Source organism: Paroedura picta, chromosome 15, assembly GCF_049243985.1.
Source record: "Paroedura picta isolate Pp20150507F chromosome 15, Ppicta_v3.0, whole genome shotgun sequence".
Taxonomy (NCBI): domain Eukaryota; kingdom Metazoa; phylum Chordata; class Lepidosauria; order Squamata; family Gekkonidae; genus Paroedura; species Paroedura picta.
Window position 1 is genome coordinate 932,097 of NC_135383.1, and position 27,118 is coordinate 959,214.

The window sequence follows — 27,118 nt, forward strand, 5'->3', positions numbered from 1 at the left end:
ATGTCAACGTCGGCCCTTAAGAAGAAAGCTGGGTTTTGTGCTCCGCTTTCACTACCCAAAAGAGTCTCAAAGCGGCTGACCATCGCCTGCCCTTCATTTCCCCTCAACAGATATCCTGTGAGGGAGGTGGGGCTGAGAGAGCTCTGAGAGAACTGGGGATGGCCCCAGGTCCTCTGGCTGGCTGGCTGGCTGGCTGCCTGTAGAGGAGGAGTAGGGAATCAACTCCGGTTCTCCAGCTGAGGGGCCTCTGCTCTTAGCCACCCGGCCACGTGGGCTGCCTCAACGCCCCCTTCCCCACTGCCTGAGTCTGTGCATGAATAAAACCCAGCCCAGAAGCCGCGTCAGGAGTCTCTGGGGGTGATGCTTACTCCACGGCCAGGGGTGCAGAGGGTGCAGTCGCATGTGGGTTTTATTGGGAGGGCTTCGTGGGTCCTGCCAGCACGTGTGGGAGGGAAGGGGGCAGCTGCAGGTGAATGGAAGGAACTGGAAGGCGGGGCGGAGGGGGGGCGCTGCAGTCGGCTGAGCCCCCATGAAGGAGGAGGCAAGGGGTGCAGCACAGAGGAGCAGCGGGGAGCGATAGGCGGCCAAGGGAAACCTCCTTGTCCACACTTCCTGTCTCCCCTGCTGATATTTATTTGTATCCCAACCTCTTAATCAAAAAACAGCACATTACAAAGCAATTAAAATCCCGGCAAAAAAAAAAAAACAGATTCTAGGAGGTTTTTAAAAAAATAGAATGCAGCAGAGACTATCAAAGGAACAAACTAGCTGTATCTTCTCTTTCGTGCCCTGCAGGCAGCTGAAGAGGAGGGGGCTTTCTGAGGGGGGGGGTGCTGGGCTGGAGAAAGGCCTCTCTGCCTCTTAGACCCATACAGAACGGGGGCTGCATGGGGAAGCAAAGCCCCCCCCCCCAGTCCCAAGCTCTTTAAGTAAACAAAGGAACCAGCCATGACTCTGCACTGAGCCCAAAAAGAAAGAGGGAACATTTGGAGAGGGGTGTGTGTGTGTGTGTGAAAAGCTCAATTTGACTTCATCTGGTTCTGCACTTTCTCACCTCCAGCAAGCGTTAGAGGATAGTTCTTAATTTATACATCTGGAGGCCTGTACAACCCCGTGGGGCTGTTGTGAAGATCCAACCTGGGAGGCGCTGAAAGGCCAGAGGCCTCTCAGGTTGTTGCTGTTGTTCCTGGGGATGGCAGGGAGGCCAGGGCTCCAGGACACCCTCGTGCACAGCCCCTTTGGCGTGTGTGGGCATTCGCCTACCTGGGCCCAGGGGGACCACCAGAGGGCATCTGGGCGTGTTCTTCCAGCAGCCACCGGAAAGGGGAGCTCCACCTGTGAGCCCGTGGACCCTTTTCACACCTGGCCCAGGGTGACGGGGCATCTGCAGAAAGGCTGCCACGAGGGGTGGGGCCAGCCATGCAATGTGTGGGTGGAGTCATGCGCAGCCAATCAGAGGCCCTGCTGGGTGCGCCAAGGTCCCATCTGGCTCTTCCCGCTTTATCGGATTCTGGGGGGGGGGTGTCTGTGGTTGCCACGGAGCCCATGGGTGCCGGGTTGGGGACCCCTGAATAAAAGGGGGACGCTCTCACCCCCTCCCCACTTGCAGTGACAGATCTGTGGACCAAGGTGGAGGTCCCGACTCCCACCCCCGCGTGGGTGGGGCTAGCGGGGAGCCCGTTTCCTGTCCCTCTGGGTCATTTGGCCTGTGCACTTGGAGGAGTGAAGAGTCATAATGGAATATGGCCGCACAATTAATGCTGATGAGATTAACGCCAGAGAGCATAATTGCCAATCGAACCTGCCTCCTCCTGGGCGGGCGCGGCTGCTTGCTTGTGAGGAGCAACATGTGCGGAGGGCGCGAGTGACCCTTGCAGGTTCCCAAAACGAGGCCTTTTCTGCCGCCCTCATGGGGGCCTAGTCCGCCATCCCTCGCCCCCCAGATTCGGGGGGGGGGGCCTGCTTTGCCAGAGGGCCCCTCCCCAGCAATGCTCTCCCTTGATCCCACACTCTGGGTCCGTCAGCCCACGCATGGCTTTATGATTGCAGCGGTTCTAAAGCGGAGGGGAGGGGGGGGGAGGGGGAGGGGGAGGCGTTAATGGGTTTTTAAAGGCGGTGGAGGAAGAGTTCAACACCCGCTAAAAGCAGCAATAAAAGGCGCTCGGCTCTGCAGCCAGACGCTCTCCTGTTCCAGCAGCCATGCCCCCCCCCCTCCCCGGCTCCTTGTCTCTGCGTCTGCCTGGCGGATTAATTGGCCACGCTCAGAGATGCTTGGATCAACCAAACATATTTAAATCAGACACACTGGCTGATTTGCATCCCATGGAGTCGAGAGCAGCGACCGAATAAATGCCAGCTGTTTTAAATCACAAGTCATTGCAAAGATATGTGGGAAGAAGAGAGACTCTCTCATCAGAAGGCCAGAGACCGGCTATCGGCTGGGAGCCAGCCTGGCCATTGGCTGAGCTGCTGTGATGTCACAGAATGTCCTCCTCTGTGCAATGGCTGCTGCTCAAGAGGGCAGTGTCAGCTACGGGACACTGGAGAGGAGCAGTGAGGAGGATTTTGTAATCTAAGTAATTGTAGCACGCGGGAAGTCTCCCGTTCAAGGCAAGTTTCATGGATTGCTGGAAGAGTTTTCCTTTTTCTTTAGTATTTATTTATTTATTGTACGGTGAGCGTCATAGCCAGGAGACCCGCAAGTTGTCTGGCAACCAGGCAAGGGGCGATCGGAGGTGGCCTGCCGTTGCCTGCCTCCATGCCATGACCCCTCTCGTGTTGCTTGGAGGACATTGTGTGTGTCCCAGCCACGGCTTCAAACTGTGCCCTTTAACTGCTGGCTCAGCCCTGGAGGGACTGCGGGACGGAAGGCGTAGGTGTGCTCCAGCCAGCTCCCGATAATGGTCAAACTGTGTGCTCTGCACCAACTGGAGCTTCCAAACTGGTTCTGAGAATATTTGCAGAGGACTTTTTGCCATTTTGGGATCTAAAAAACATCCAGCTGTGGACTGTCTGAGGGTGGAGCCAGGTGGTCTTGGCAGTTTGGAGGGCTGGGTCACTAGAAACAAACTTGGCAGCCTTAAGCCGGGCTCAGCCCAACAGAGAAACCTCCCTTTCGTGGGACAAGCAGAGCTCTTTTAAAGTGCTGAAGCTGCTACTGGCTTCCCTCAATAAGTCAAAGCGTCCAATTTAAAAAATACTGTTTTCAATTTTAAAAATGCTGCTTCCACTCCTGGGCGGGGTGCCATGCCCCCTGGCCCACCACAGCATTCAGACCCCCATCTGTGCTTGCCCCCACTCCCAGTCCACCAGAGCTCCCCCCCCCGCCCCCACCCCCGCCCTGTGCTCTTTTTCCCTGCATTGCAATAACACAATTACTTACCCTTCTGAAGAGCCGTCAGGGTTAGTAAACTCCAGCTGCTAAGCTGCATTACAGAGATCTCCCCCCCAAACCCTCTGCAGTTTATTAATAGTTTATTGATCCCCCGCTCCCTTGCCGAGGAAGAGAGGCTTCGTTCCCCCCCCCCCGCCCCCCTCGGCCCATTATCTGAATACTGACTACTAACCAGACAGCCGGTCGATGGCACTCAATTCCTCCTCGGGAAAAATGTTCTCTGGCCTCTTTCGTCCACTCGAGGAGGGGGAGCCTCTTGGCGGGGAGGCTGGAGCACAGGGGGACGGGGGCTTTCCCGCAGGTTTCCCCCCTCGGATTCAGAGGCAGAGCACTAGCTCTGGGGGGTTGGCTAGGGATGCCAGCTTCCGGGGGGGCCAGTCTCAGGCCCACCTCCCTCGCAGGGGGTCTGTTGTGGGGAGAGGAAGGGAAGGCGAATGGAAGCCGCTTTGAGCCTCCTTCGGGGAGAGGAAAGTGGCACCTAAGAGCCAACTCTTCTTCTTCTCTTTGTTTTTGCCTTCAGACCGCCTACGCCAGTGGTTTGCAGAGCCCAGAACCACGTCCCAAGGAATGAGCGTGTTCCCTTTCCTCATCCTGCCGTCTTTTCCCCCCTAGGCTTCCCGAGGTCCAAATCTCGGACAACGGCCCCTACGAATGCCACGTGGGCATATACGACCGAGCCACGCGGGAGAAGGTGGTGCTGGCGTCTGGCAACATTTTCCTCAATGTGATGTGTAAGTCTGTCTGCTGCTAAGGAACCGCCGTGTCTGCTGTGAACAGACCCCCTGGTTTGGAGACAGCTCCCCCAGGGTGCTGGAGACAAGTCCTGCTCGTGGCTTCCCAGGCCTCTGGGGGCAGCGGGCAGGACTCGGTGGCCCCTTGGTTGGGCCCTGCGGGCTCCTCGGATGTAGCCCTGCCCCCAGCAGGCTTAGTTCAGGGAGCCTTTTGGCTTCCTCGAAGTGTACCTCACGCATCTTCTCTCACTGGTCTCTGAGGACGGGGCTTGGACTCTCACAGGCCTCTTAGGTTTGCAGTGGTCTTTGGCTACATGCACTAAATTGAGCTCGGGCGATCACAAGCCCTTGCCCTGCAGATCCAGTGGGCCTGGAAGGAACTTCCGGACTTGAATCTAACTGCCTCATTCCTCAAAACACCCAGCATTTGTAAGGACCATGCAATAAAAGCAACATGTGCAGAGGGTCAGCCGTAAAGCCCACCCCCACCCCCACCCCCACCCGCCCAGCCCAGGACTCCCTTGGGCAGTTGTGCCCACAGCGAGGGGTCGGTTTTAGCAGCCAGAGCTCTGAGACGAAGCGCCACGCGACCCAGCCCGTACAGGGTTAACCTCGGCACTAGCAGAGCCCTGACTTGTGACTCTGGCCTGAGCAGGTCTTTAAAAATGAATCAGCAGCATCCGTAGACTCCGGCCGAAATGCAAACACCAGCTGTCCCTCGCAGCCCTCTGGGGCCCTCTGGGCGGGGAGGCAGCTGCAGGGCCCGGAAGCCAGCGGGCCGTGGGTCTCGGAGCCAAGAGGGCAGGCCTCCATCTTTGTGGCTCCTGCCGAGAGCGCGTCAGGTCCGGGCGAGGCGGGCCAGGGAGCAGCACGGAACAGATGTTGCCATTTACATTTACTGAGCGGCTTCATGTGCCGTGGAGAAACCTGGAGATGACAAACGAGGGCGGAGAGCGGCTTCGGCACCAGCTGCTGCCATGTTTCCTGCCGCCGGCAGCCTCCGGCACCCTTTCGGGGAGGGGAGGGGAGGGGAGGGGAGGGGAGGGCAGCAGGCGGGCCTCCACCAGCCTTCCAGGCCCTCGTGAGGAAGGGCGCCCAGACCTCCCTTGGCGGAGCAGGCCAAGCCCCCAGAAAGGAAGAGCTCAGACAGCCTTGGATGGAAGCCGGATTCGGAGAAGAGTCTGCAGAGCACCTTCCCCAGGGAGGGTGAGCAAGAGGGTAGGCGCCCCCAGCCCAAGTGGGCCTTTGGAAAGACTCTGCTGGGGACATGACCCCTCCCCACCCTGCGGAGTGGGCAGCAGTAGCCAGGGTGGCAGCATCTCCTCCCTCCACTTCTCCTCCTCCCGCACGACCAGAGACACCCTTGGCTTTACAGCTGCTTCAGGCATTGAAAACTTCCTGGGCCGGGGACCAGAGCCAGGGAACCTGCTTTGAGCCCTGACGGCCCCAGATCCATTTCTTGATATTTCCAGCTGAAGGATCTCTCGGCCCGTGGCTGGGGAGTTGTGCTTTCCTGAGCTAGGCGGACCAAGACAAGGCAGCTCGATAACCTTCCAGTGAACTTGGGGGGGAGGCAGGAGAGGTGAAGTGCAGCTTTCCTGTCAAGTTTGCAAAAGCAAAAGTGCCTGGAGATCAAGGGACACGAAACCACCCGTGGCTTCAGAACGGCCTTCAGAGCTGGGAGCGGCGCTCCTTCTCCCCCCTGGCTTGTTGTGCAACCGGCTCCAACCTTGCAGGCACCAAACGAGGTCAGGTTGGCCTATGGGAGGCTGTCCTTCTCCTCCTCCGAAGCAGGTGAATCTAATAGCCATGGAGACATGGAACAAAGCAGCCGGAATTAACCCCTAATGCGTGTCCCACTTCTGACAGGACAATGTGTTCTGGGCTCTTGGCGGGAAATAATTGGCAGTTTCTGAGAGACTCTGGCCAGTCGCTCTCCAAATGTCACCGTCAGACTGTGCCAGTGCAAACTCAACCAGCTGTTTGGGGCTTGGTTTTTTCAGTCCTGCTTGTGTTTGCCCCCAGGCACTGGTAGAGTCATGTTAGGTGTGCCTCCAGTTGCGCTATAGCGGCACCTGGTGATAGAAAGCCAGTATTGCCAATTTACAAAAGGAGGAAAAATCTTAACCTCAATTGTATTTCTTAGTGGGTAAAATCATGAACGTGATTAAGCCCCCCAACGGCAGCCATTGCTCAGAGTGAACTGATGCACGTGAGTCAAAGGACACCTTGCTACCTTCAAAGAAATTCCAAAAGGTGATGGAGTGGGAATGTTGGGGGGGAGAGGCTACTCCCTGCCTGTTGTGTTGTCCAGCCCCTTCTTCTGCACTGTTGTGACAGGCTGGCTTCATCAGCTTAGCTTCCTTATAAACCGAGGCAATCGATATATGCAAAAGAATTCCACCTCACAGCTTATCCTTGGACTGTATCATCCCTCCCACCCGGCAATAAGTCAATACATAAGGTAAACTGATTGAGTTCCCTCTTCCGTGGTGGGCTCAGCTTTTGTGCAAAGGGAGATTCGTGCCTGGGAAAGCTGACCTAAGTCCAAGCGGATGGTCGGGCCTCGATGGGCAAGCGGAGGCCATTTGAACATTCCTGGCTCAGTGGAAACAGCCAAGCCATGTGGAGACCTTCTTGGGTGACGTGTGGAAGGCAGGGGTGTGCCCTGGCTGCTCTCCGCTGTGTGGGGGGTCATGGTGCCCCCTTCTGGCCGTTTGCAGTTGGGGTCCAGCAGTTCAGAAGCGGACCCCTTTGTCAAGGTAACCTTGCAGGCTAAGAGAAGAAGGCGTGTGGAGCCCACCATTCAACGTTCCGGTTTGAGACCCTGGGCACCCGGCAGGGGCCCCCTCCCCCCACACCCTGGAAAGACCCTCTCAGGCCGGGAGCTTCCCTCCTCCCCTCGGACCTCCCTCTTTCCCTGCAAGATGGTCTTTGCCGGCGAGTCGCGTCTTCTCATGATTCAGCCAAAGGACAGTCGCCCCTGTTTGGTCCTCTTCCTTTCGAGGGGAGGGTCCAGGATGGGTCTCCCAAAGCAATACAAGAAAAGCCGGACTGTTTGGGCACCGTTTGCCTAAGGGCTGCCGCTCATTCCCCTGAAGGTGTGTTGATGGGAACGGGGCTCCCGCTTTTATTTTGCAAAGCAGGAAATGCTCCTTTCGTCTCTGCGCACTCCAGCTGGAGAAATGTAGTGCCTCAAGGCGCCATCTCCTTCCCCTGGCATCTCAGTGGCCCTCAGGGTTCAAAGAGAGGCCAGTAACCCCCCCCCCCCCGCAGCAGGATAAGAATAATTCATTCCCCAACAGGGCAGCAGGGCCCTCCAGGAGGATGCCAGGAAGCTCCGGGGAGAGGCTATCCCATCTTAGACAGAGCCTGCCCTTCCAGTGTGGGCCTTTTCCGACTCCAGCGCCAGGTCCAGCTCCACAGGGGAGGGAAATCAGGCCTTGATGCACTTCCTCCCGGAAGGGGGCCTCAAGCCGAACTCTGCACAGATGTGAGACCCCGACCCCAAGCCCATCAGAGGGATCGGGAGAGACGTCGGAAGAGGGGAACTTTGCAGAGGATGCTCAGCCGTTACTTCCTTCTCCTTCTCTGCCAGCTGGACCTGCGGAGAGGTTTAGCTTGAGCTCTGCTGCTCCTTCTCCTCCCTCCCTCTTTCTTAATTTGCTTCTCTGCCCCCTTCTGCACTCCGTCCCCGGCTGGCCTGGAATCCCCTGAGGAGCAGCCGTTCCGCCTACAGATGAGCCCAGCAGCCCCCATTAGAGCAGCAAGAAGGTTCCGGGGAACCTCTGGCTCGTCTTGCCGGCCCCCGACTTACAAGTCTCCTGGTAATGAGGAAGAAGCCCTGCCGGAGAAAGAGTCCCTCAGAGGCAGCCAGGGAAGGAGGTCGCCAGAGGAACCTCTCAGCTGGGCTGCTGGGATGGATCCGAGGGGAGGGTGTCGCTTCCCGGGGGGGGGGAGGGCTGCCATGTGTGTGGGAGGGGAGGGGGCGTTGCAGAGGGGCTTGCTGGAAGTGAGGCACTGGCCCCTTGCCACCCTGCGCCGATGGGGGTATCCAGAAACAGAGCTCGGAAAAGGAAGACGGACAGGGAGAGGGGCTGGGACCTCAGGCCTGCGGGAAGTGCAGAAAGGCTGCAGCAGGAGAGATTCTTTTTGGAAAAACAGAGGAAGAAGAAGAAACAGAGCTGCAGTTCTGCCGCCTGTTTTTTACTCCCTGAAGGCATCTCAGAGTGGCTTACAAACCTCTCCCTCGGCCTGTGAGGTAGGTGAGGCTGAGAGAGGTCTGGGAGAACTGCTCCATGGGATGAGCTCTAAGAGGACTGTGACTAGCCCAGGGTCACCCAGCTGGATGCATGTGTGTACCAAGCACGTGTTTTAGCCATGCACACAGGAAATGCAGCTCCATCGAGACAGGGATCAGCATGGCTGCTTCACCCCAAGGCGGACCCCTGGCACCCTCCACTCTGGGCTTGGACTGGCTGCCGCTCTCCTGGGCCCCAGGCAGAGTCTTCCCAGCTCCCCAAGACGCTACGGCCAGAGAGAGCAGGTCCGGTGGGCCAGACCTCCAGCTCCATCCGGCTCCATCCCTCCCCCTGCCCAGGCGTTCTTTCTTCTCCGCTGTAACAAGTAGACATGTCTCCTGGACCCCCTTCCGTGGGGAAGCTGTAACGGGGAGCGGATGCTCCATTGAGTCGAGGGCGGAGGGGGGAGGGCGGGATTCGGCAGCCAAAGAGGTCACTGCGACAAAACACCACGCCTGGCGTCCAAATTGGGTTTGGATGATTTTTATGCCTAGTAATAACATGTGTAGCTATGCAAGCGGGGACATTAAGGGCCATCAAATCTTATGCTTCAGGGCATAAAACCCTCACCCACTGGGAGCGGCTGCCCCCCCACCCCTCCACAGACAGCACCACATTAAGCACGCCGTGTTTTTAATTTTCCTTCCTTCGCCGCATCCAGCACATTTCCCTTCTAAATACTGACTTGGAGAGTGGAGGCCTGATTGCTTCAATTAAGCCAGCCTGCTGCGTCCCCAGGATCCCGGCGGGGTCTCCAGGCGAGGAAATGAAAGGCCGGACGAACCTCCGGAAGGGCAGCGACCGCAGGCAGGAGCGGTTATATGCTGATGGCAGCCAAGGCCTCTGATGACAGTCTCTTAGTAAGGACTCAGTGCTGGCATGGCCCCCCCAAGAGGGGGAAGGGGTGCAGCTGGCCTATCGGGGGCAGCACGGGCTAGTGAGGTCACCCCCTTTGGACTGTCAGCCAGCGACTGCTGCTCAGGGGAAGTGACATCGCCTGGAAGTGACATCACTCCATTCCGTGGAGACTCCGGTTCTAGCGTAGGGTTCCTGCTGCATTCTAGAGTGGGTGATGTCACGTGTAGGGCTGCCTTGGGAAGGACGTCATGACCTCTCTGCATCCCCCCCCCCCCGGTTTCTGAGTAGGCGAGGCGCGCAATCCAACCCCCGCTGTTCTTGAGTCGCAGCAACAAAGCATAAGATGGCGGCCCAGGCCTGGCAGGACCACTCATCTCCCGTCAGGCACCCACACCGCTGCTGTCGCATTCCACGCTGCACAAGCGGCCCCAGTCTGTTATTTAAGCCTCTTGCCAGCCCTCCAGGGTTGGCGCGCGTATTTCCTCCGCCTGCCCGTAACTCCTCCTCCTCCTCCTCCATTTATCTGTCTGCTGTCTCCCTCCCACGGTCCCAAAGCATTCCTCTTCCTTCCCAGCAGGCCCATCTTTCTCCTGCCTTGATGCAGATCTATGATTTTACACTTGTGGGCCTCCCGTCCCGTGGGTCTCAGGGGAGGGGGGCGCAAGATCTGTTTCTGCAGGGGGGCCGGGAGACACGGGAGGGGACGTGACAAACCAGAAGCATCTCTGGCCGCCATCTTTCAGAGGCCTCCTCTGGTGGCGGAGAAATTTGGGAGGGGACGGGATTTGGGGTGGGGTCTCATGCTGCGGAGACCACCCTCTCAAGCATCTCTCAGGGGACTGATCTGGGGATGAGCTCTGATTCCAGGGGATCCCCAGGCCCCACCTGGAGGCTGGCATCCCCATCCGCATGGCAGGTGGCTTTCCCCTTTTCCGGGGGGGGGTTTTTGCGGTGTTGGTGTTCCAGGGCTAGCAGGGGAGGAGACGGGCTGAGAGAAAGGCCACCCGGCAGGGTCTTCTCAGCAGGAGCCCCCTCTCCCTGGCAGGATCACGCTCTTTGGGGGAATGATGCAAGCGGCCACTTGGGGTAACCTTGAGCTCTTCCTCCCGCCCCCAGCTCCCCCCATTTCGATCTCCGTCATCGCTGCAGATACCCCTGCGCCCTTCAGCCGCTACCAGGCCCAGAACTTCACCTTGGTCTGCATTGTCTCTGGGGGGAAGCCAGCCCCCATGGTAAGTTTTGGGGCTGGGAGGGGGGAATGTATTCATTCCTGTATCGGAAGCATTTAAATTCCAAAAAGGGATGGGGGGGCGGGGGAGGAAGTAAGCCTCTCGCTGTTTCTTAAAAACACCACACTTATCTGCAAACATTCCCGTGGCTGTTTCATTACACCGTGACATCGGAGGCTTGAAAGGAGCTGTTCCGAAATGGAATGCAATCTTCTCTTCAGAGAGACACATTCAAAAAGATTTTAGCAGGCGTTACTTCTGCAGAGGAGCTGTGCCGCAGGCTCCCCACCCAGACCCCTCCCCCCATAGCGGAATCTGCCGCCTGCAGGTGCCCCAGAGGCCTGGCCGCTGGAGAAGCACCTGGACTGTGTGTGGCAAGGAAGTCCCTCTGCGTGTGCTTGGGAACGCCTCACCTGCTGCCTGGTCCTTCTTACACAGGCGATGCCCGGGGCAGACCTGGGTGCCTCTTCCTCCTCCTCCTCCTCCTTGCAGCTGAGCTCAGGACGGGAGCATGGCCAGAGCTGCTGGGCCTCTGGAGCAGTCAAGGAAGAAGCCCCCGTAGCAGCGACATTTCAGGAAAACCACATCACAGTAACTGAAGCGCAGGATAAAACGAGCCTTCGGTGCTTTAGGCTAGAGGGGATCTCGAGGGGATCCAGCCTTCTCAGGGCCTGCCCATCTCCCTCCCTGCAGGTGTACTTCAAGAGAGACGGGGAGCTGATCGAGGTGGTGCCCCTGGCCGAGCCCCCCGTCAGCGCCGCCAGCCTGCAAGATGGCCGGGCGTCTCGGAACCTGCTCACCCGGGACATGGACGACACCAAGATGCAGAAGTCGCTGACCCTCCTGGACGCGGACGACCGGGGCGGGAGGCCGTTCACGGAGGACCCTTTGAAAGGCCTCACCCCGGACCAGGGACTCCTGTTCAGCCTGGCCACGGAGGCCATCCCAGAGACAGTGGTGAGCCGGGAGTTCCCCCGCTGGATCCACAGCGTGGAGCCCGTCTACTACTTCCACCACACGCACCTGCCCCTCAGCGACGGCACCGTGGAGGTGCGGGCCATGCTCATGTGGACGCTTAACCCCCAGATAGACAAGGACGCCCTCTTCAGTTGTGAGGTCAAGCACCCCGCCCTCTCGATGCCCATGCAGGCCGAGGTGACTCTAGGTAAGAGGGACGGGCTCGAGTGCCCTGGCCGGCCCGGGAACAGGGGGTGGGGTGGGGTGGGGCGGGCGCCACAGGAGCTGTTGGACCCCTGGCAAGGGCATCAAGTCTCAGGCCTCCGCACGCTTCGTTGGGAGCTCTCACCTGTCCCCCAGAGCCGATAATTGTTCTCCTGAGTCTGGGGTGATTGGGGGGGGGAGTCCCATTCTAATCTGTGAGGACCAATTGTCTCCAGAGCAAATTTGAGTCCAGTTTGAGTCCAAATTTGAAGACCAACCCAGTTTAATTCTGAGTAGAAGCTTTCCTGAGCTTTCTGTTGATCTTCAAGGTGCCTCTGGACTCTGAACTGGTTGTGCTGCTTCAGACCAGCATGGCTGGGCTGCCCACCTGAATCTGCCTCCAGGAGGCCTGCGTGGGTCTGGGCTGCTCTGCTGGGAGATGGGGGGGGGCCAGGGAAGAGCAGAGAGGGCCCGCCTTCCCCATCACGGACTCTGGTCTCTTGGAGTCCTACCTTTCTTCAAACGTCTCTCCCTCCCTCCCTCTTTCTTTCTTTCTTTCTTTCTTTCTTTCTTTCTTTCTTTCTTTCTTTCTTTCTTTCAGAGATATCTGTGCTACCTTTTCAAAAAACCCGCTCAAGGCGGTTTGCAATTAAAAATAATAGTTTACCAATATAAAAAACTAGCCAGTAAAGCAAGCTGAGGGTCATTAAAAAAACAACCCAACAGAATAAATGAAGGTGTCTATAAAACAGACCTCAGCCCAGAAGCTGGAGGTAAAACAGATGGGAAAGACAAAAACCCCTCCTTAAAAGCCTTGGCGAAAAGGCTTCTTTCGGCTTTCCAAAAAAAAAACCACCCCCACAGATGTGTGGCGGGATACGCGAATGTATTTGCACGTTAATAGTTTGCCGTGTGCCTTGAATTAATCCACTCGAAAGTGTCTAATTCTTGCCTTCCTTCTAAGCTGGCCTCTTCCTTTCCAGCCCTGCTGGGCCAGGGAGGGACGCTGCAGTGCTAGGCTGCCAGCCTCCAAGGGGGGCGTGGCGACCTCTCAGAATTGGGGAAACGGCTTCACGACCGGATCTTCTTCATGAGTTTCCGGGAGAAGCCGGGAGAAGGCAGCCCTGCTTGCAAGCTGGTCTCTGGGGAAACTAGCTGGGCAATGGACACGGGTGGCCAGGAGAGGGTGGTGCCCTCCCTCCCTCCCTCCGAATTAATGCAGTTCCTTCCCCCTCCTGCTCTCCCTGCTTGCCCTTATGCCTAATGGGCTCTGCGGCCATGAGCAACCCTCAGGGGCACCCTAGAACAGGCCTCCCGACCGACCGACCGAGCACTCTGCTCCTCGCTCTGCAACGGTGGCCGTGCATCCCCCCCACACACACACACACGACAGACACGGCCCTTCTCTCCCCCCCCCCACTCAGGTATCCTGGCTTCAGGGGAGTTTAGCTGGAGGGGAGCAGAGGAGGCGGCTCTTGACCGGCCTTTATGCTGGACGGAGGGATGGCTCTTCTCCGCTTCCTGGGTGTCAGCCAAGCAGTCTCCGTTTGCTCCAAAGCAACAAAGAAATACAGGCTCAAGTGGGTGGCCGTGTTGGTCGGAAGGATCACAACAAGATTTGAGCCCAATCAGGCACCTGGAAGACCAACCAAGTGTGATTTGGGGTGCCTGCTCACACCTTCAAGAAATCTTTGTTGGTCTTAAAGGCGCTACTGGGCTCAGTTTTTTTTGAAATAAATCCATCACACTCCTTAAACCAGCTCCCAGTCTAGCCAAGCACAACAAGTGAAGAACCAAAACACTGGGGGAGCTATAAAAAGAAGGTTTTTAAAGGCAATGGGTAACGCCCACTCATTTGTGCTTCAAGAAGGGGAGACAACTGAGCTGGCCTTGCCCTGTCCCCCTGCGTTTGCCTCACTCCAGGCCTGTTCCAGTTGGGGGGGGGGAGTGGGAAGAGGCTGGCAGAGCCCCTGCCTCTGTTCCTTGGCTGAAGGCCTCTCAGCCGCTTCTGAAGGGCAGGACTGCAGCCTTCGGAGCTGATTGGGGCCTCCACTGAAAACTCCCTGTCAAAGAAGGCCTTAATCACTTTAGAGAAGCCATTAGACTCCCCTCCCCGGGTGCAAGGCTGCCCCCGCCCTCTCCCCCCCCTTGCAGGCTGGAGGAAGATTAGCCCCTGTTCTGTAAGGAGCTAATCCTGGGAAGGGTGTCCTGATCAAACAATCCATTGAGTTGCCTCTTTGCAAAGAGCTCCTCTTTTCCTGTCAAATTCGGCATTTACATATTAAAGACAAAATACCTTTTATGTTAATCCCAGAGGAAAAGCTGCCTTGGGCTGGGGGAGACGTAAATCTCCTGCTTGCCAGATATGGGCACCCTCAAAGACCCTCTGCTTGGGGGAGAGGGGCTCAAAACCTCTTCCAGCGCTCCCCCCCCCCATGTCTTTCCAGCTTTTGGAGCCGCTGGAGACCCAGGCCAGGAGATGGAGCCAGGGCTGAGCTTTTGGGGTGCAAAAAGGGGGGCTTCTGTGAATGGACCTTCTCCAGGGAACACCACTAAAAAGCGACTTTTTCATCCCACTTTGGCCGGTTTCACCTTGCTGCGCTTCCTGGCTGCCGTTTTGGATGCCCTTTTGGCCAATGAACCAGGGGCCCCTTAAGCAGTGCGGTGATGTCATGACAGGACGTAGACAACCGGGTCTGGCTGCACGACCAGCCCCACAAGGCCATGCCAGAGTCTTGCTGGCATCTGGAGCAGGGGGCTATTTCTGCCCCATTCTGTCAATCCCTCCCGCTCTGTATCAGAAAACTGTTTGTTGAACCTGCTTGCCCTTGTGAAGGATCCCAGCCGCACCCCCATGCAGCATCGCTGGGCACAGCGGTGTTCATGAAGTCGTCTGTGGATTGGGACCACCCTCCATCAAACACTGAGGCCCCTTTGCACCCCAGATCCCCAAATCACACACCAGAGGAGCCCTCTTCCTAAAGTGGGGGTAACGGGACGGCTGTCATTCCGCCCTGCCCCCTGCCGCCACGCGGCCCAAGTGCTGGAGGACGGAGGGAGACGGCCAGCCGGCCGGCCGGCCAGCACACCTCTCTCTCTCTCTCTCTCAGCGTGGGCACTGCAGTGACGGGCAAGTGCGGGTGAAGCAGCCAGCTGCCTCTGAGGCGGAAACATCCTTTGCCTGTCACAGCTCTGGCAAGTCTGAAGATCTAACAGGCCCCTTCCTCTGATCTCGACATTCTCCTTTCTGGGCGAACTGATGCCTTGCGATGAGAACGTGTTCGCCCAAAGACAGGCGAAGCTCCGGCACAAACACCAAGATCCATCGCTTCCCGGCACTGGCCTGTCAGCCCGGGGCCATGCTAACAACCAGAGAGTTTGCGCGGAGAGACTTTCATGGCACCTGTAAATAAGACTGAATAATTGATGGGGCACCGACTCCCCTGGCAGGGATGATTTACTGCCGGGTGGGCCGCGTGAGTGCGGTGCGCCTGCGTCAGGTGTTTGCGGACAGAGGAGGAATGGCCTTCTCCTGTTTTATGGGCCTGCAGAGAAGAGACTCCACACGCTGACTCCTCGACCCCCTCCCGCCCCTCTCCCGTGGGTACGGCTGCTTGAACGGAAGGAGCAGCGAGGTTGGCGTATGGGTTGGAGGCCCCCGGGGCTGCATTTGGGGCAGGCGGCACGGAGGGCACCACCCTCTCCGTCCACCCTGCCCATCCTCTGGCAAGGGGCCCCGTGGCCAGACCTGCAGGCGGAGTACGCATTTATCATCTAGTGCTTGTGTTGTGTAGCCAGGAGACCTGCAGATGAGATCAAAGAAAGCTCCTTGGTAAAGTCTTTTTAAAAAGAAAACGAGCAATTGAGGGGCAGCGGCCTCTCTGGGCCCCGTCCCTGAATGCCCAGTTGCCTGCAGGCAGACATCTCACAGTCTCCCACTTGCCGTCCAGAACGCTGCGGCTGGGGTCCGAGTAGATCCCCCACCCCTGGGTGCCTAGCCCAATCCGGGTCCCTTGTGCCTCCTGGCCCATTGCTTCCTGGGGCCGCAGGGCAGGGCAGGGCAGGGGGTGGGGGTGGAGAGGGGCCCCCTCCCCAGTTCTTCCATCTGGGTTATGACCCACAGCGCAGGATTTGATCACCTCCTTTTATTAAGAGGCATAACCGGCCTGCTAGTGCTTATTAATGATCGTAAAAATTAGTCATCTCCTTTTTAGAGAAAGTACCCAAGCAAGGGATGTGACTCTGGGGAAGGGGGCCGTCATGGCCGCACGGAGAGATCCTTCTGCTTTAGCCGACTGTCGTTAATTTAACAGACTTGGTCTGGAGGGGCACGGCACAAGGAGGTGCGGGGAAGGGGAGGGGGGGCAGAGGATTTCATGGCCCTCCTGGTCAGGTCGGTGTGAAGAGACACATGGGTCCCGTTCCCCCCACATCTTCCTGAGCGTTCAGACCCCTCTCAGGATCTGGAAGGGGGAGGGAGGGACAGAGGTGCCCGGGGGGGCTCGGCTTGTGCCTCTGGTGGAGCCTGCCACCCAGATGAGTCGGCAGCGGCAAGAAAGGACCAGGCCAGCCGGAAATGGTCAGAGATAAGCGGGCGTGCTCAGGGGCTGCTGGGGACGATCTTGTGGGGACAGGAGGGGCTGGTCTGGGGGTCTGGATGTGCCCCCCCCTCCGTCTTGCCTGCACAAGCGGGCCAGAGAGTGTCCCTCCCGTTGCCGAGGCAACCGCTCTCCCCTTGTCAATCCCGGCACATCTTGCCTTGTTCTCGGAAGACGGCTGAAAGTCACCCGTCAGCCACTAGCGGGGCAACGGAGGACCAGCTCGGGCAATGACGGCAAATGGGGAGCCCCAAAGCCTTGCCTGGCAGAATGGGTACAGGCCGGGCCCAGACCCCGGAGTTCCCGCTTGGGCGAGGGGAGGCCACGTTGCCCCACAGTGCCCTTGCTGGCTCCTAGCCCCCCCCCCTCCTGGACCCTAAAGGGTGCTGAGCCTTGCTTGAGAGGATAAAGCAGCCCGGAGCAGCCAGGATGGGACCAGCAGGAAGGCTGGCTGGGGCGGTGCACGGGAGGCTGGGGAGGAGGGGACCGGCCCTTGGGGGCCCACCCCACCCACCTGCTCTCTTTTTTGCAGTGGCTCCCAAGGGACCCAAGATCATGATGACTCCGACGAGGGCCCAGGTTGGAGACACGGTTCGCATCCTGGTGCAGGGCTTTCAGGTGGGTTGCAGTGCACAGTGATCCCCACCAGAATTTAGCCTCACAACAGCCTTAGGAGGCAGACCAGGCAGAGATAAACTCTCTGTCAGCAGCTCAGCTAGTAGGGGCTGAATATGTGTCCCCCTGATTTTGTCCCCGACACCTGAATCCCTACTTCAGTCTGGCTCCCAGCAGAGAAATTGGGAGGGGGGGGAGGGTTGCTTGCCTACGCACGTCTGAAGAGAGTCCGATCACCGAGAGGGGAATGCAAAACTGCTGGAGAATTCTCTGCTCAGATGTGCGTTTGGCCTGCCCCGGCCTGGATGACGGGAGCTGCTTTGCCAGGGGAGAAAGGCAAAGCGGCTGGTGGCGGGTGGCGGTTGGGGCCCCAATCCTCGTGACGCTGGAGATGCTTCCGGCTTGGCTGTGTTCCATTCAGCCGTCCTGGGTCTGATGGTTCTCCCCTCTTGGCCCGGACTGCAGAACGAAGTCTTCCCGGAACCCATGTTCACCTGGACCCGTGTTGGCAGCAGGCTTCTCGACGGCAGTGCCGAACACGACGGGAAAGAGCTGGTCTTGGAGCGAGTTCCGGCAGAGCTGAACGGCTCCATGTTCCGCTGCACGGCACAGAACCCCCTCGGCTCCACCGACACCCACACCCGGCTGATCGTCTTCGGTAGGGGACAGTCCGTGGCCTTCCCTCGGCCCCCTCTGGTCTGGCCCCCCAGACGCCCTCCTCACCCCCCAGGCGCCTTCCTCATTGCACACGGTGGCTGGCCACGGGCAGGGGGACTGGGGGTGGGGGTGGGGACGGGGAAGGGCATCAGACCACCTCCCCATCAAAGATGGAAGTGGAGTTACACCGTGTCGTGAAACACTCTGAAGAATCCCTCTGATTCCTCTGGTGCTCCACCATAGAGTTCTAGAGGGTTCCTAGAACATCGCACAACATGGCGGTGTCACTCATGCTTCTTCGGCCAGAAATAATGTTGGGGTGGCAGATGCCGCCATTTTGCCCCACCTTTTCCCCAGGGCCATCTGTAAGAGTCAGGGCTTTCAAGGATGTTGGGACCAAGTGGGTGCATGAAGAAAACAGGAACCCTTGTGAGCCCCCCCCCCGTAAAATTTCTCTCTGATTATTTCTGTCCCTTCCCCCCTCTTCCTCATCAGAAAATCCAAATATCCCAAGAGGAACAGAAGATTCAAACGGTAAGGAACTGCCTTTTCTGTGGAATTCCCCTGTGAGAACGGCCCCGGTCCCTTGGCCGTCAGCCCCTCTGTGAGCTTCTGTCTTCCACCCTCACCGCCTGTGGGCCCCACCTCCCCCCAGATGGTCAGTTCCGTGCAGAAGCTCTGCCCGCTGCCCCTGGCTTCCCCTGATGCCCCGACCTTTCCTCTCTTGGCTGCCAGCGGCTGCGTTGACCTTCGGAGGAGGCTCTTGAGATCATCTGCTTTGTGCAAGGAATTCCCCTGCTCAGCCCTCTGTGCTGACCTTCTCCAGCCCTGCCGGAGAGCCCTGCCGGTCAGAGCGGGCTACGCTGGGCTCTAAGGGCCCTTGGCCTTGCTCAGCAGGAGGCAGAGGAACGTCCCCCCCCCCGCCCACTGTGACTGGGACCTGTATTGGTGGTGCTCGCACACCCAGTGGCCGAGGTCTCTGGACTGGGAGGGTGGTGCTGGATCATGGATTTCCACCTGAGGCGCAGACGGTGTGTCTCTGTGTGGCCCTCCCCAACCGGGTTTCCTCTCTCCCCGCCCAGGTGCAGCAGCCAGCCTCGCTGGCCCCCAGCTTGTTCTGGCCCTCGTCTTGACAGGGATCTTAGAAGTGACGTGACGCTTCCGCCAGCGCCCGGCACCACCCCCATCGCCCTGGATCGGTTTTCTATGATTATTATTGTTCTTATTTCCTCTTCTCCTTCGTCTTCTTCTCCTCCTCCTTTGCTTTGCTTCCCTGGCCCCTTTTCTGAACTATGTACAGTCTTGTTCTCAGTCTCTTTCTGTCTGTGTCTCGGCTTTCTCATCCCGTTTAATTAAAACGAAAACAATGACCATACAAGCGGAGGAGGAGGCTCCTTTGCATTTCCCCAAAGGGCAGAGCTCTGTCCGGGGGTCAGGGACGGGAGCTGGCAGGCTTTTGCCAGGGGGGGTGGGGGCTCTCCGTTGGCCGCCTGGCATTCCTCGGCAGGAGCTGCCAGACTGGTGGGCCATAGGGCACCTTGCAAGGGACGAGGGTCCACCAAGCCTCGCCTGATGCTGCCGGGAACTTCTGAGGGTGTCAGGGGAGAGCACGGGTGCAGAATCTCTTGGCCCAGTTCAATGTCACGCCTTAACCGTTGGGCCGGTTGTTTTTGTAAGGGTGATCGCAGGAGCAGAGCTGCGGGTGGCCAGTTGCCTCCGTGAGGCTGCAGTCAGCTCAGACTGACTCATGGGCCACTGGACACTTTGCCACAGATGGGAGGGCCCCATTTCTTGTGACACCGGCCCCGTCCCTCCCAGGGCCTCATCCCAGCCCGACACCCTTGTGAACTGTACAAGAAAGAAAACCTCCTCTCTGAAGCACTTGGGGCCCCAGGGGCCCCCTGCAAAGGGCTTCTGCCCCCATGCCCCCTGCCATGCTGGGATTCTGGGCCTACAGAAAGATTTCCCTCTCTGGGGTGACAGGACAGACGAGCCGCCGGAGCTGCTGGAGAAGCTTGTGGCTGGAGCTACGGGGACGTCCCCCCACAGCCGTCCAAACCTGGCCAGGAATCCCAAGGAGCCCAGAACAGGCCGACTGGAAGCCCGGCCGGCCCCTGACTGGGAGGGCTGTTCAGTGGCGGCTATGGGGTGGCCCCAGCTGGGGTCTTTTGGGGTCACCCCTGGGCAATCTGTCCACGAGGCCAGTGCACTGGCAGCAAAACATGCAGAATGCCTGCCAGCTCTTCTTTTCCGTCAGGTGCGCAGTCCTTGGGGCTGGGGAGATGTGCTGGGCAGTGCTCAGGCCGCATTGGAAGGGGAGCCTGGAGGGCTGGCGGAGGGTCGGAGGCCCGGTCCCATCTCCTTGTTACTCGTCTGCAGGAAATTATGCAAAATATTATTTTAAAAAAGGATTCTAGAATAAATTATGCAGCATCTGAAGAAATGATCCAGACGTGCTCCGTTTCTGTGATGCCAGCTTTAGAGCCCTGCCAGGAGCAGACCCAGGAAGCAGCTCCGGCCGGCTGACCAGCAGCAGAATATTAACATGGCCCCCCCGCCCCCCCCCACCCAGTGCTCTCCGAGGAGGGGCCTGGAACTCAAGTGGTCACTCTTTCCGCTCCCAGCCCACTTTAGCCTTCGCCTGCTCTTTGTAACAAGCCAACAAAACCCCTCAGTCGGCTCCGGGATTGTTTATTCATGCCCATTCCTCTGGCCCCACAAAGCAGTACTGGCGGAGTGCATATTAATTTAGGCTTCCTTTCATATTCCAACACCTGTGAGCTGGCGGGGGAGGGGAGGGGCAAGACCAGGGAGGGGCGGCTGCTATACCCGTCTAGAATTGGGAAGAGGCCGCTGCTTCTGCCGGGAAGCTGGAAAGAATTCGACGCCCGTGTGAACCTGCTCCCGAGAACCCGGGCAAGACCATGCAGCGTCCGTCCCCTGCGCCATCCCAGACACACTCTGTTCTCGGGAGCTCTGCTGGCTCAGGATTCCTTGAATTAAACTTTGCTGGCCTTAAAAACACCACTGGACTCAGTCTGTCTTTGCCTGTGACGGACCAACATGGCCACCCACCCAAATCAGCCTTGCAATAAAAGACGCCCCCCTCCCCCCATGTTACCTGCTGCTAGAATCTACTAGTTAAATAGGCTGCTTCTGAACATGGAGGTTCTTATTTCGCTGTTACGGCTACCAGCCGCTGATAGATCTCCGCAGTAGCCTCACCTTGTTTCCGTACCTTATAGCCTGCGTTTGCCCAACCCCCTCGCCCTCCCCCCCCCCCGCCTGCACCTGAAATACACACTTAACATGTTTAAAAATTGCCTTCACCTTGAACTCCTTCATCTCTTGGGGGTTTTTATGCTACTGACACACTCCTATATACGTGTGTGTGTGGACCTCTCTTTCTCTCTCACACACACACATACCCCATTCTTGTTCTCCAGGGGCTATTAACCACGAATAATTTATCCTGGAAATTTGTTATGTTAGAATTACCAATTAGATATGATTATAACTTACTGCAGCTAACTCTGTGCTGCTGTTGAAAAATCTGAATCCCATTAAAATCAAATTAGCATATATTAGGCAAAATATGGGTTTTGCTGCACTGCACTGGGGGCTTTTAATGCCCATGCTCGGCCGGCCGGTGGCAGCCAGCAGCTGCCCCTCGCGGGGGCCTGAACTCTGGCGCAGCCTGCAGCCGCAGTTTGGAAGCCCTCAAGGAGCCCAGAGTCCTCCTGGAAGAATCCGGGAGGGGGGGGCGCTGCACTGGCCACCGAAAAATGAACGCTCTGAAGCAACCTGGAAGATGTTCCTCGGGCAAAACAGTCGAGGAGTTTCCAGGGAACAGTCAACAGTTCAGCTAAATAAAACCCAAGTTCTCCCAGGACCGTTCAGGTTGCTGAACATTCACCCCAAGCAAAAGCTTCCCCAGGCAAGACAGCAGAACAACATCCAGGGACATCAAACACATTTTGATAAAGATGGAGCAGAATCCGGGAGAGGGGGGCCTTTTGCCCACCTCTGCTCTCTCCCAAGCTCTGCTTGGTGGCATACGGGGGGGGGGGGGAATGGACAGAATCTCAGAAGGGAAGACCCCTGCCCAAAGGGAGGGTGGAGAAAGAGGGCCCCCACAGGAAGAATCCAATTAGCACCGAGGCCATTCACGCTGATCCCGAGGGCCCATCCAGGGCGGCCTGGGCAGGTGGCCCCCGGATACCCACGGACACGGAGGCCGTAACTCTGAAACCAGAGCGTCGTGGGAACTCCTTCCTGCCAGCCTCCCAAGCCGAATTCCTGGCCTCCCCACCCACAGCGCGGTTTGAAGAGGTCTTCAGAGGGATGCACGTGACGGAAGCATGTCTTTATTGCAGACGAAGGCAGGGGCCTGTGTGCAGAGACCCCTGCCACTTAATTCTGATGCCGGCAACTTCTCCAGCATGGCTGCGGCATGGTGCAGATGTGCCATAAAATTTTTATGCGCTTCATAAAATGCCTTGCCATTTATATCCAGATGATACATCAGAAAGTGTATAAAACACATTTTAAATATTAAAATGCCAGCCCTATTCCCCCCCTCCCCCACCGGTGTGGAAAAAAGAACAAACTTGTCCTCGTGCCATCTCAGATGGAACAGTGTGCCATTGTGTCAAGGGCGCAAGAGAGCAGGGGTGCGCCGTTCGGATTCGCTGGAGCCTCACCTCATTCCCAAGCAGGCAAAACTGGTGCCACGCAGAGGGAGGGAGGGAGGGGGCAGGGCCGGCCATCAGGGCAAGAGCCACAGGACAGGAGGGGCCGTGGCAGAGCCTCCACTTGGCATGCAGAAGGCCGTAGGTTCAGTCCCCGGCATCTCAAGGGTTTCCTTTCCAAGGACAAGAGAGGGGCCAGCCCCCTGGACTCTTCCCCAAATCCCTGCCTATCCTGCTAGGGCTGATGGGGCTTGTAGTTCCTTGGCCTCCCAAAAATCTACTGGAAAAACCGGCGCCATTTCTGGCCACCCTTTAGCACAGAATGGTCATGATGCATCCCTTGGAAGGGTGGGGCACCTGGAAGGATGCAGGAGGCGTGGGGGAAGGTGCGCATTAATCAGCATCTCAGAAATGGCCACAGAACATTTAGGACTGCTTGGAAGCAAGTCCCAAAATGCAGGCCGCTTGAGCTCAAGCACAGGTGTGCCTGCCCATCACAGCTCCAGGCTCCTGAGCATGCACAGAGTGACCTCAATGCACAGCCGACACAAGAGCTGTTCTTTGCTGGCAGCTGCTGCCTTGGCAGGGAGGGGCCCTTTCCCCCTCCTCCTCCTCCTCCTCCTCCCCTGGAGCCCCTTCCTCCAGCTCTGAGGAGGGAGCGCTGGCCCAGGAGGAACTCCGAGGAACAAGGTGGGCTTCTGCCGGGCGTCCCGAAGGCCTCCGCTGGCTGCTGAAGCTGTAACAATGCTGCAAACCAGCCGACTGGCAGCTGCTGTAATATCATCAAATATTTATCTGGGATCATCTCCTCTTTCGTTGCTCTCGCAGACTCTTCAGTCAACTGAAAATATGTTTTGCTTAGTCAAAGGAGGAGACTCGGAAAAATTGAACAAGGAGATAAAAACAAGCAGGAACAGGAACAATCTCTCCCCCCCCCCCCACCCCCTGCCTCTGATGCCTGCGCTAGGCCAGCCTTCCTTCCACGCAGCCAGATAAACACCCTCCCCCTCCTGCTGCAATTAATTCAGTGCCGAACCTGATGTATTTTGATACGCGCCTGCATTTGGACGCGCTCCCTCAACCTAGTTCGCTCAAATTTTTTGGACGTGCCCTCAGACGTCTCCATGCGGGGAGATAGATGTGCTGGCTCCAGCTCCCTTCCCTGGGGCCTTTCTCCACTGCTTGTTTGCATACATTTGCATATGCAAATGTTTGCTGAAAATAGCCGATTGCTTTGCATTTTTTCCTGTGGTTATTGGGAACCTAAAACAGCTTCTTCACAGTGAAACCAGCAATCCGGCTTGAAGAGAAATCCTGCCCTGAAAGGGAGATAGAGAGGCTGGGAGCTTGAGGCCCTGTTGATGAGGATGCCAGCCTCCAGGTGGTGCCTGGAGTCCTCCCAGATCATGGCAGCATCTGAGGGTCTCCCTCTTCTATGGCATCCCATCTCCCTCTCCCTGTACACCCAAGTCCCTCTGGCGGCAGGGCCCCCCCCCAAGTGGGTCCTTCAAGGGGCCTTCCAGGTGCCTCGGGTGCAAAACTTTGTTCTGCTGCAAGTTCCGGCCCATAGTGGGGGCCCACCTGAGGCGCTTTGGAGTGTCCCTCTCGGAGCTGCCAGAGGCCCCCAGTTAGCCTCTGTGGGAAGCCAGCCACGGAACTAGGTGGGTCCTTGGTCTGATCCTGCCCCCTAGTTCTTTCCTGCAAATGTCCCAGCAAGGGCTGGATCCCGTGTGTGAAATGTGCAGCAGGAGAGCCTTGCAGGAAGGGCGTGGGGAGTCGGCTGCCCTTGACATACAGAAGCCCTTCAGAGTGCTGAGACAGCCGGACTCAAGAGGTAAACAGGGAGGACTTGCCCAGGGGAAAGTGAGCTGGCTCAGGGTCACTCTGCACATGCCCAGTGTGCTTTTGTCACGTCTACACGTCTTCTAGGTCTGATCCTTGGAAGCAGGCTCTCCACCAAGCCCCTGTTGTGCCTTAGGTCAAACCAAGGAAGGGACTGAACGTTTGAAGAGGATCGTTTGCCTGAGGTTGCATCTCACAGCAAAGGAGGAAGCGGCCCAGCCCCACCGCTCTGGCACCCTCTGTTCGGTCTGCCAGCTGACCTGGCTGCTTAACACCCGGCCCTTCATTATCCGCTGAGCTCTCGGCCAGCAGAATGCAGCCAGGCACAATTACGGCCCTGCCAGGGTCCTGGTGAAGAGCCAGGATTTACACAAGAGCTTTATCTTTCGAGAGTGCTGGGCAAACATTGACTAATCCTGTGGGATCAAACCCGTCAGGTGACAAGGGAGGCTTGTGTGGGAACCTTGCTGGGTGCCCGTTGGTGCAATTGGCAGCAGTTATCGGCGGTCTGCAGGTAGCGCGGGGTCAGGAGGGGCCGGGCCTTGAACCGGCAACCTCTTGGTCTAAGGCTGAGACCCGGCCAAGGCACTGAGGGAGCTCAGAACCCTCTTCTGCAAATCAGGGGTGTGCAAGCGGGTGATTGGTTGGCACAGGCTGCAACATGGGGCTTTAGCCTCCCTTGTTTAAATATGAAATTATGTATGTAGATTTGAATAGAAACACTGTCCAGATAAGCCCCCTGCTCCAGTCTCCCCAGGGGGGGCGGGAACAGGGAAGCCCAAAGACGCTGCCGCGAGGGGGGCCAGACTGGAGCTTCTTCTGCCGTCTCCGGCTGTGCTCTCAGAGGCCAGGCTGCTTAGCCCCAGTGGGTGGGCCGCCCCAGGAGCCTGGCAAGGAGTCTCTGGGGTCTGGCACAGCGTTAACCGTGCAATGGGTCTGGGGGCTTGCTTAAATGGAAGGTCACGATGACTTAAAGGAAACCCCATTTCCGTTTTCTATTCTCTGATCTGAACACAAGGCGAGATTAAGGACAGGCCCCGCCCCTCCTCCTCCTCCTCCTCCTCCTCGGTGACCACGGCCTTCTCCTTGACTTGCGGGGCCCTTTCCTGGTGACCCCGGAGAGTGGGCCTTGGGGGGCCAAGAGAGCCTGATGCGCCTGGACGTCTTGGCCGAGCGGCCTTTCCGTTCAGGGGCGCCACAGGCACCGGCGGCCGCCACCCCTTTCTTCTCCCGCGTTTGCGCCCTCGGTCCTCGGCAAGCGGCCGGGCGAGGGTCCCGGGCGAGCCCAGCAGCGGCGCCCTCCGCGGCTCCCGCGCTCTCTCCCTCCCCCCCCCCCCCGAACCGGGGCATTCCTCATCGTCCTCTTCCCCGGATTGATGCTCCGAGGGGGTCTCGTCGGAACGTGATTAAAGCGCCATTATGCCCACTCGCGAAGAAAATGGAGATTTACAGACTCCCAGACCTCCATTTAAATGCAAATGTGGCAGTTTTCGCCTGGAACCATGGAAATGAGGCCCATTAAGGCTGCGCCACCGCCGCGCACCGGCGCTGGCTTGGGCGGGGAGGCCGCGGAGGGACGGGCGCCTTGTCGCCCGCCGAGTCGCGAAGCGGAGCGGCCCCGACGCCGCAAGAGCCGGCCACGGCGTTGGCTCCCGTCTCTGACCGGCTCGCCTGCTGAACTCCCGGGGCGGTTGCCAGCTCCGGGGCGGGAGGCACCCGGGAAGGCGAGCAGGGCCTGAGGAGGGGAGGCGCTGCCGGGTGGCCGTTTCCTCCAGCGGGGACCGAGCTTGAGCAGCTGGCCCAGCCGGGGTCCTCCGGGCGCCACCTGGAGGCTGGCAACCCCAGAAGTGGCCTGCACAGCGCGCCCTGACCCGAAAGCCGGGAGGGAGCGCGAAAAGCTCTCTCCGCGAGGCACGCAAAAAGCGGCCTCCAACGCCTGTCGGCTCGCCTGCAAAGGAACGTTCCGGAACCCGCTCCGGTCGGCGTCGCTTCCTGCGCTCCCCGGGAGCTTCGAGCAGGGCTCTGACCGGGGGGGGGCTCGGGGGGGCTCGGGGGTCAGCGCTCCCGCCATCACAGCCCGGCCCCCTCCCCCCCTCGTGCGTGAAGCCAGCCCGGCATGAGGCAGGCGGTGCGGGGGGGTGCGGGGGTGTGCCATTGTTCCATTATTGATGCGAGATGAGAGGCCCTCCACTGACAATCTGCCTCGATGAGATGATTAGCTTGTAAAAAATTAATCGCCGCTCTTTGGGAAGACGGGGAGGCGAGGCGGGCCCACGCCCGGGCTGCCCCCGAAGAGCAGCGGGATCGATGTGCCTTTCTGGCGGGGGACTTTGAAAAGGTTTCCGCGAAATGTTGAGAAGACAATTAAATTCAATTAGGATCACAAGTGCCCAAATGTCACGGCGAGAACAGGCGGCGGCGGCGGCGGCGGCGGCGGCGGCGGAGGGGGGGGCAAGGAACAGGGGGGGGCGGGATCTGACAATCGCGGCCCACAAGCAGCCAGGGGTGCTTCCTGCGGGAGCCCAGGGCAGACCTGGCTTGTTGGCCCCTCCCCTTCCCCTGCTGACCCTCTCGGCATTCCCGCCTCACACCCCTTCGAGAGGGAAGCAGAGTCTTTGCTACCGGGGCTGACACGCATCCATCCATCCACCCATCCATCCACCCATCTACGCGTCTAAAGCAGGTACTACACACCACACGGCCTGATCCAGATTCCCACAACGCGGGAGGACCCGTCTCTTTGCCCACCCCCACGGCTATAATCATCTCTAGGTGTGTGGGGATTAGCCAGCCTGACTCCAGACCTGGGCATGAGCTGGTTGGTGGTCTCTCAGACAGGCTGGGTACCAACTGGGGCATCAACATGTGACAACTTCTGACTAACCTTGGCATGTTCAGCGACGTATTTTTGACGCCCCAGAAGCCCATGGCCTGCAGATGGCCTTGCGGATGCTATGCCAGACGGGGGGGGGGATCCATTTCCTCTCCCCCCACCCTCCTGAAGACAGTTTGACAAATTCTCTTTCACGGCAATGAAATTC

General features: G+C 58.4%; 1 protein-coding gene across 1 annotated transcript in view; it reads left to right on the plus strand.

The window, feature by feature from the left end:
* The window catches only part of IGSF21 (immunoglobin superfamily member 21), a 78,475-nt gene extending 58,127 nt beyond the window's left edge, over nt 1–20,348 (plus strand). Inside the window, exons 4-10 of the mRNA XM_077311720.1 lie at nt 4,007–4,125; nt 10,401–10,516; nt 11,207–11,678; nt 16,805–16,890; nt 17,353–17,545; nt 18,040–18,078; nt 18,627–20,348. Of these exons, the coding sequence (XP_077167835.1) occupies nt 4,007–4,125; nt 10,401–10,516; nt 11,207–11,678; nt 16,805–16,890; nt 17,353–17,545; nt 18,040–18,078; nt 18,627–18,700 (1,099 nt within the window). The 3' untranslated portion in view covers nt 18,701–20,348. The remainder of the gene's footprint in view (nt 1–4,006; nt 4,126–10,400; nt 10,517–11,206; nt 11,679–16,804; nt 16,891–17,352; nt 17,546–18,039; nt 18,079–18,626) is intronic.
* Nucleotides 20,349–27,118: the final 6,770 nt, after the last annotated feature.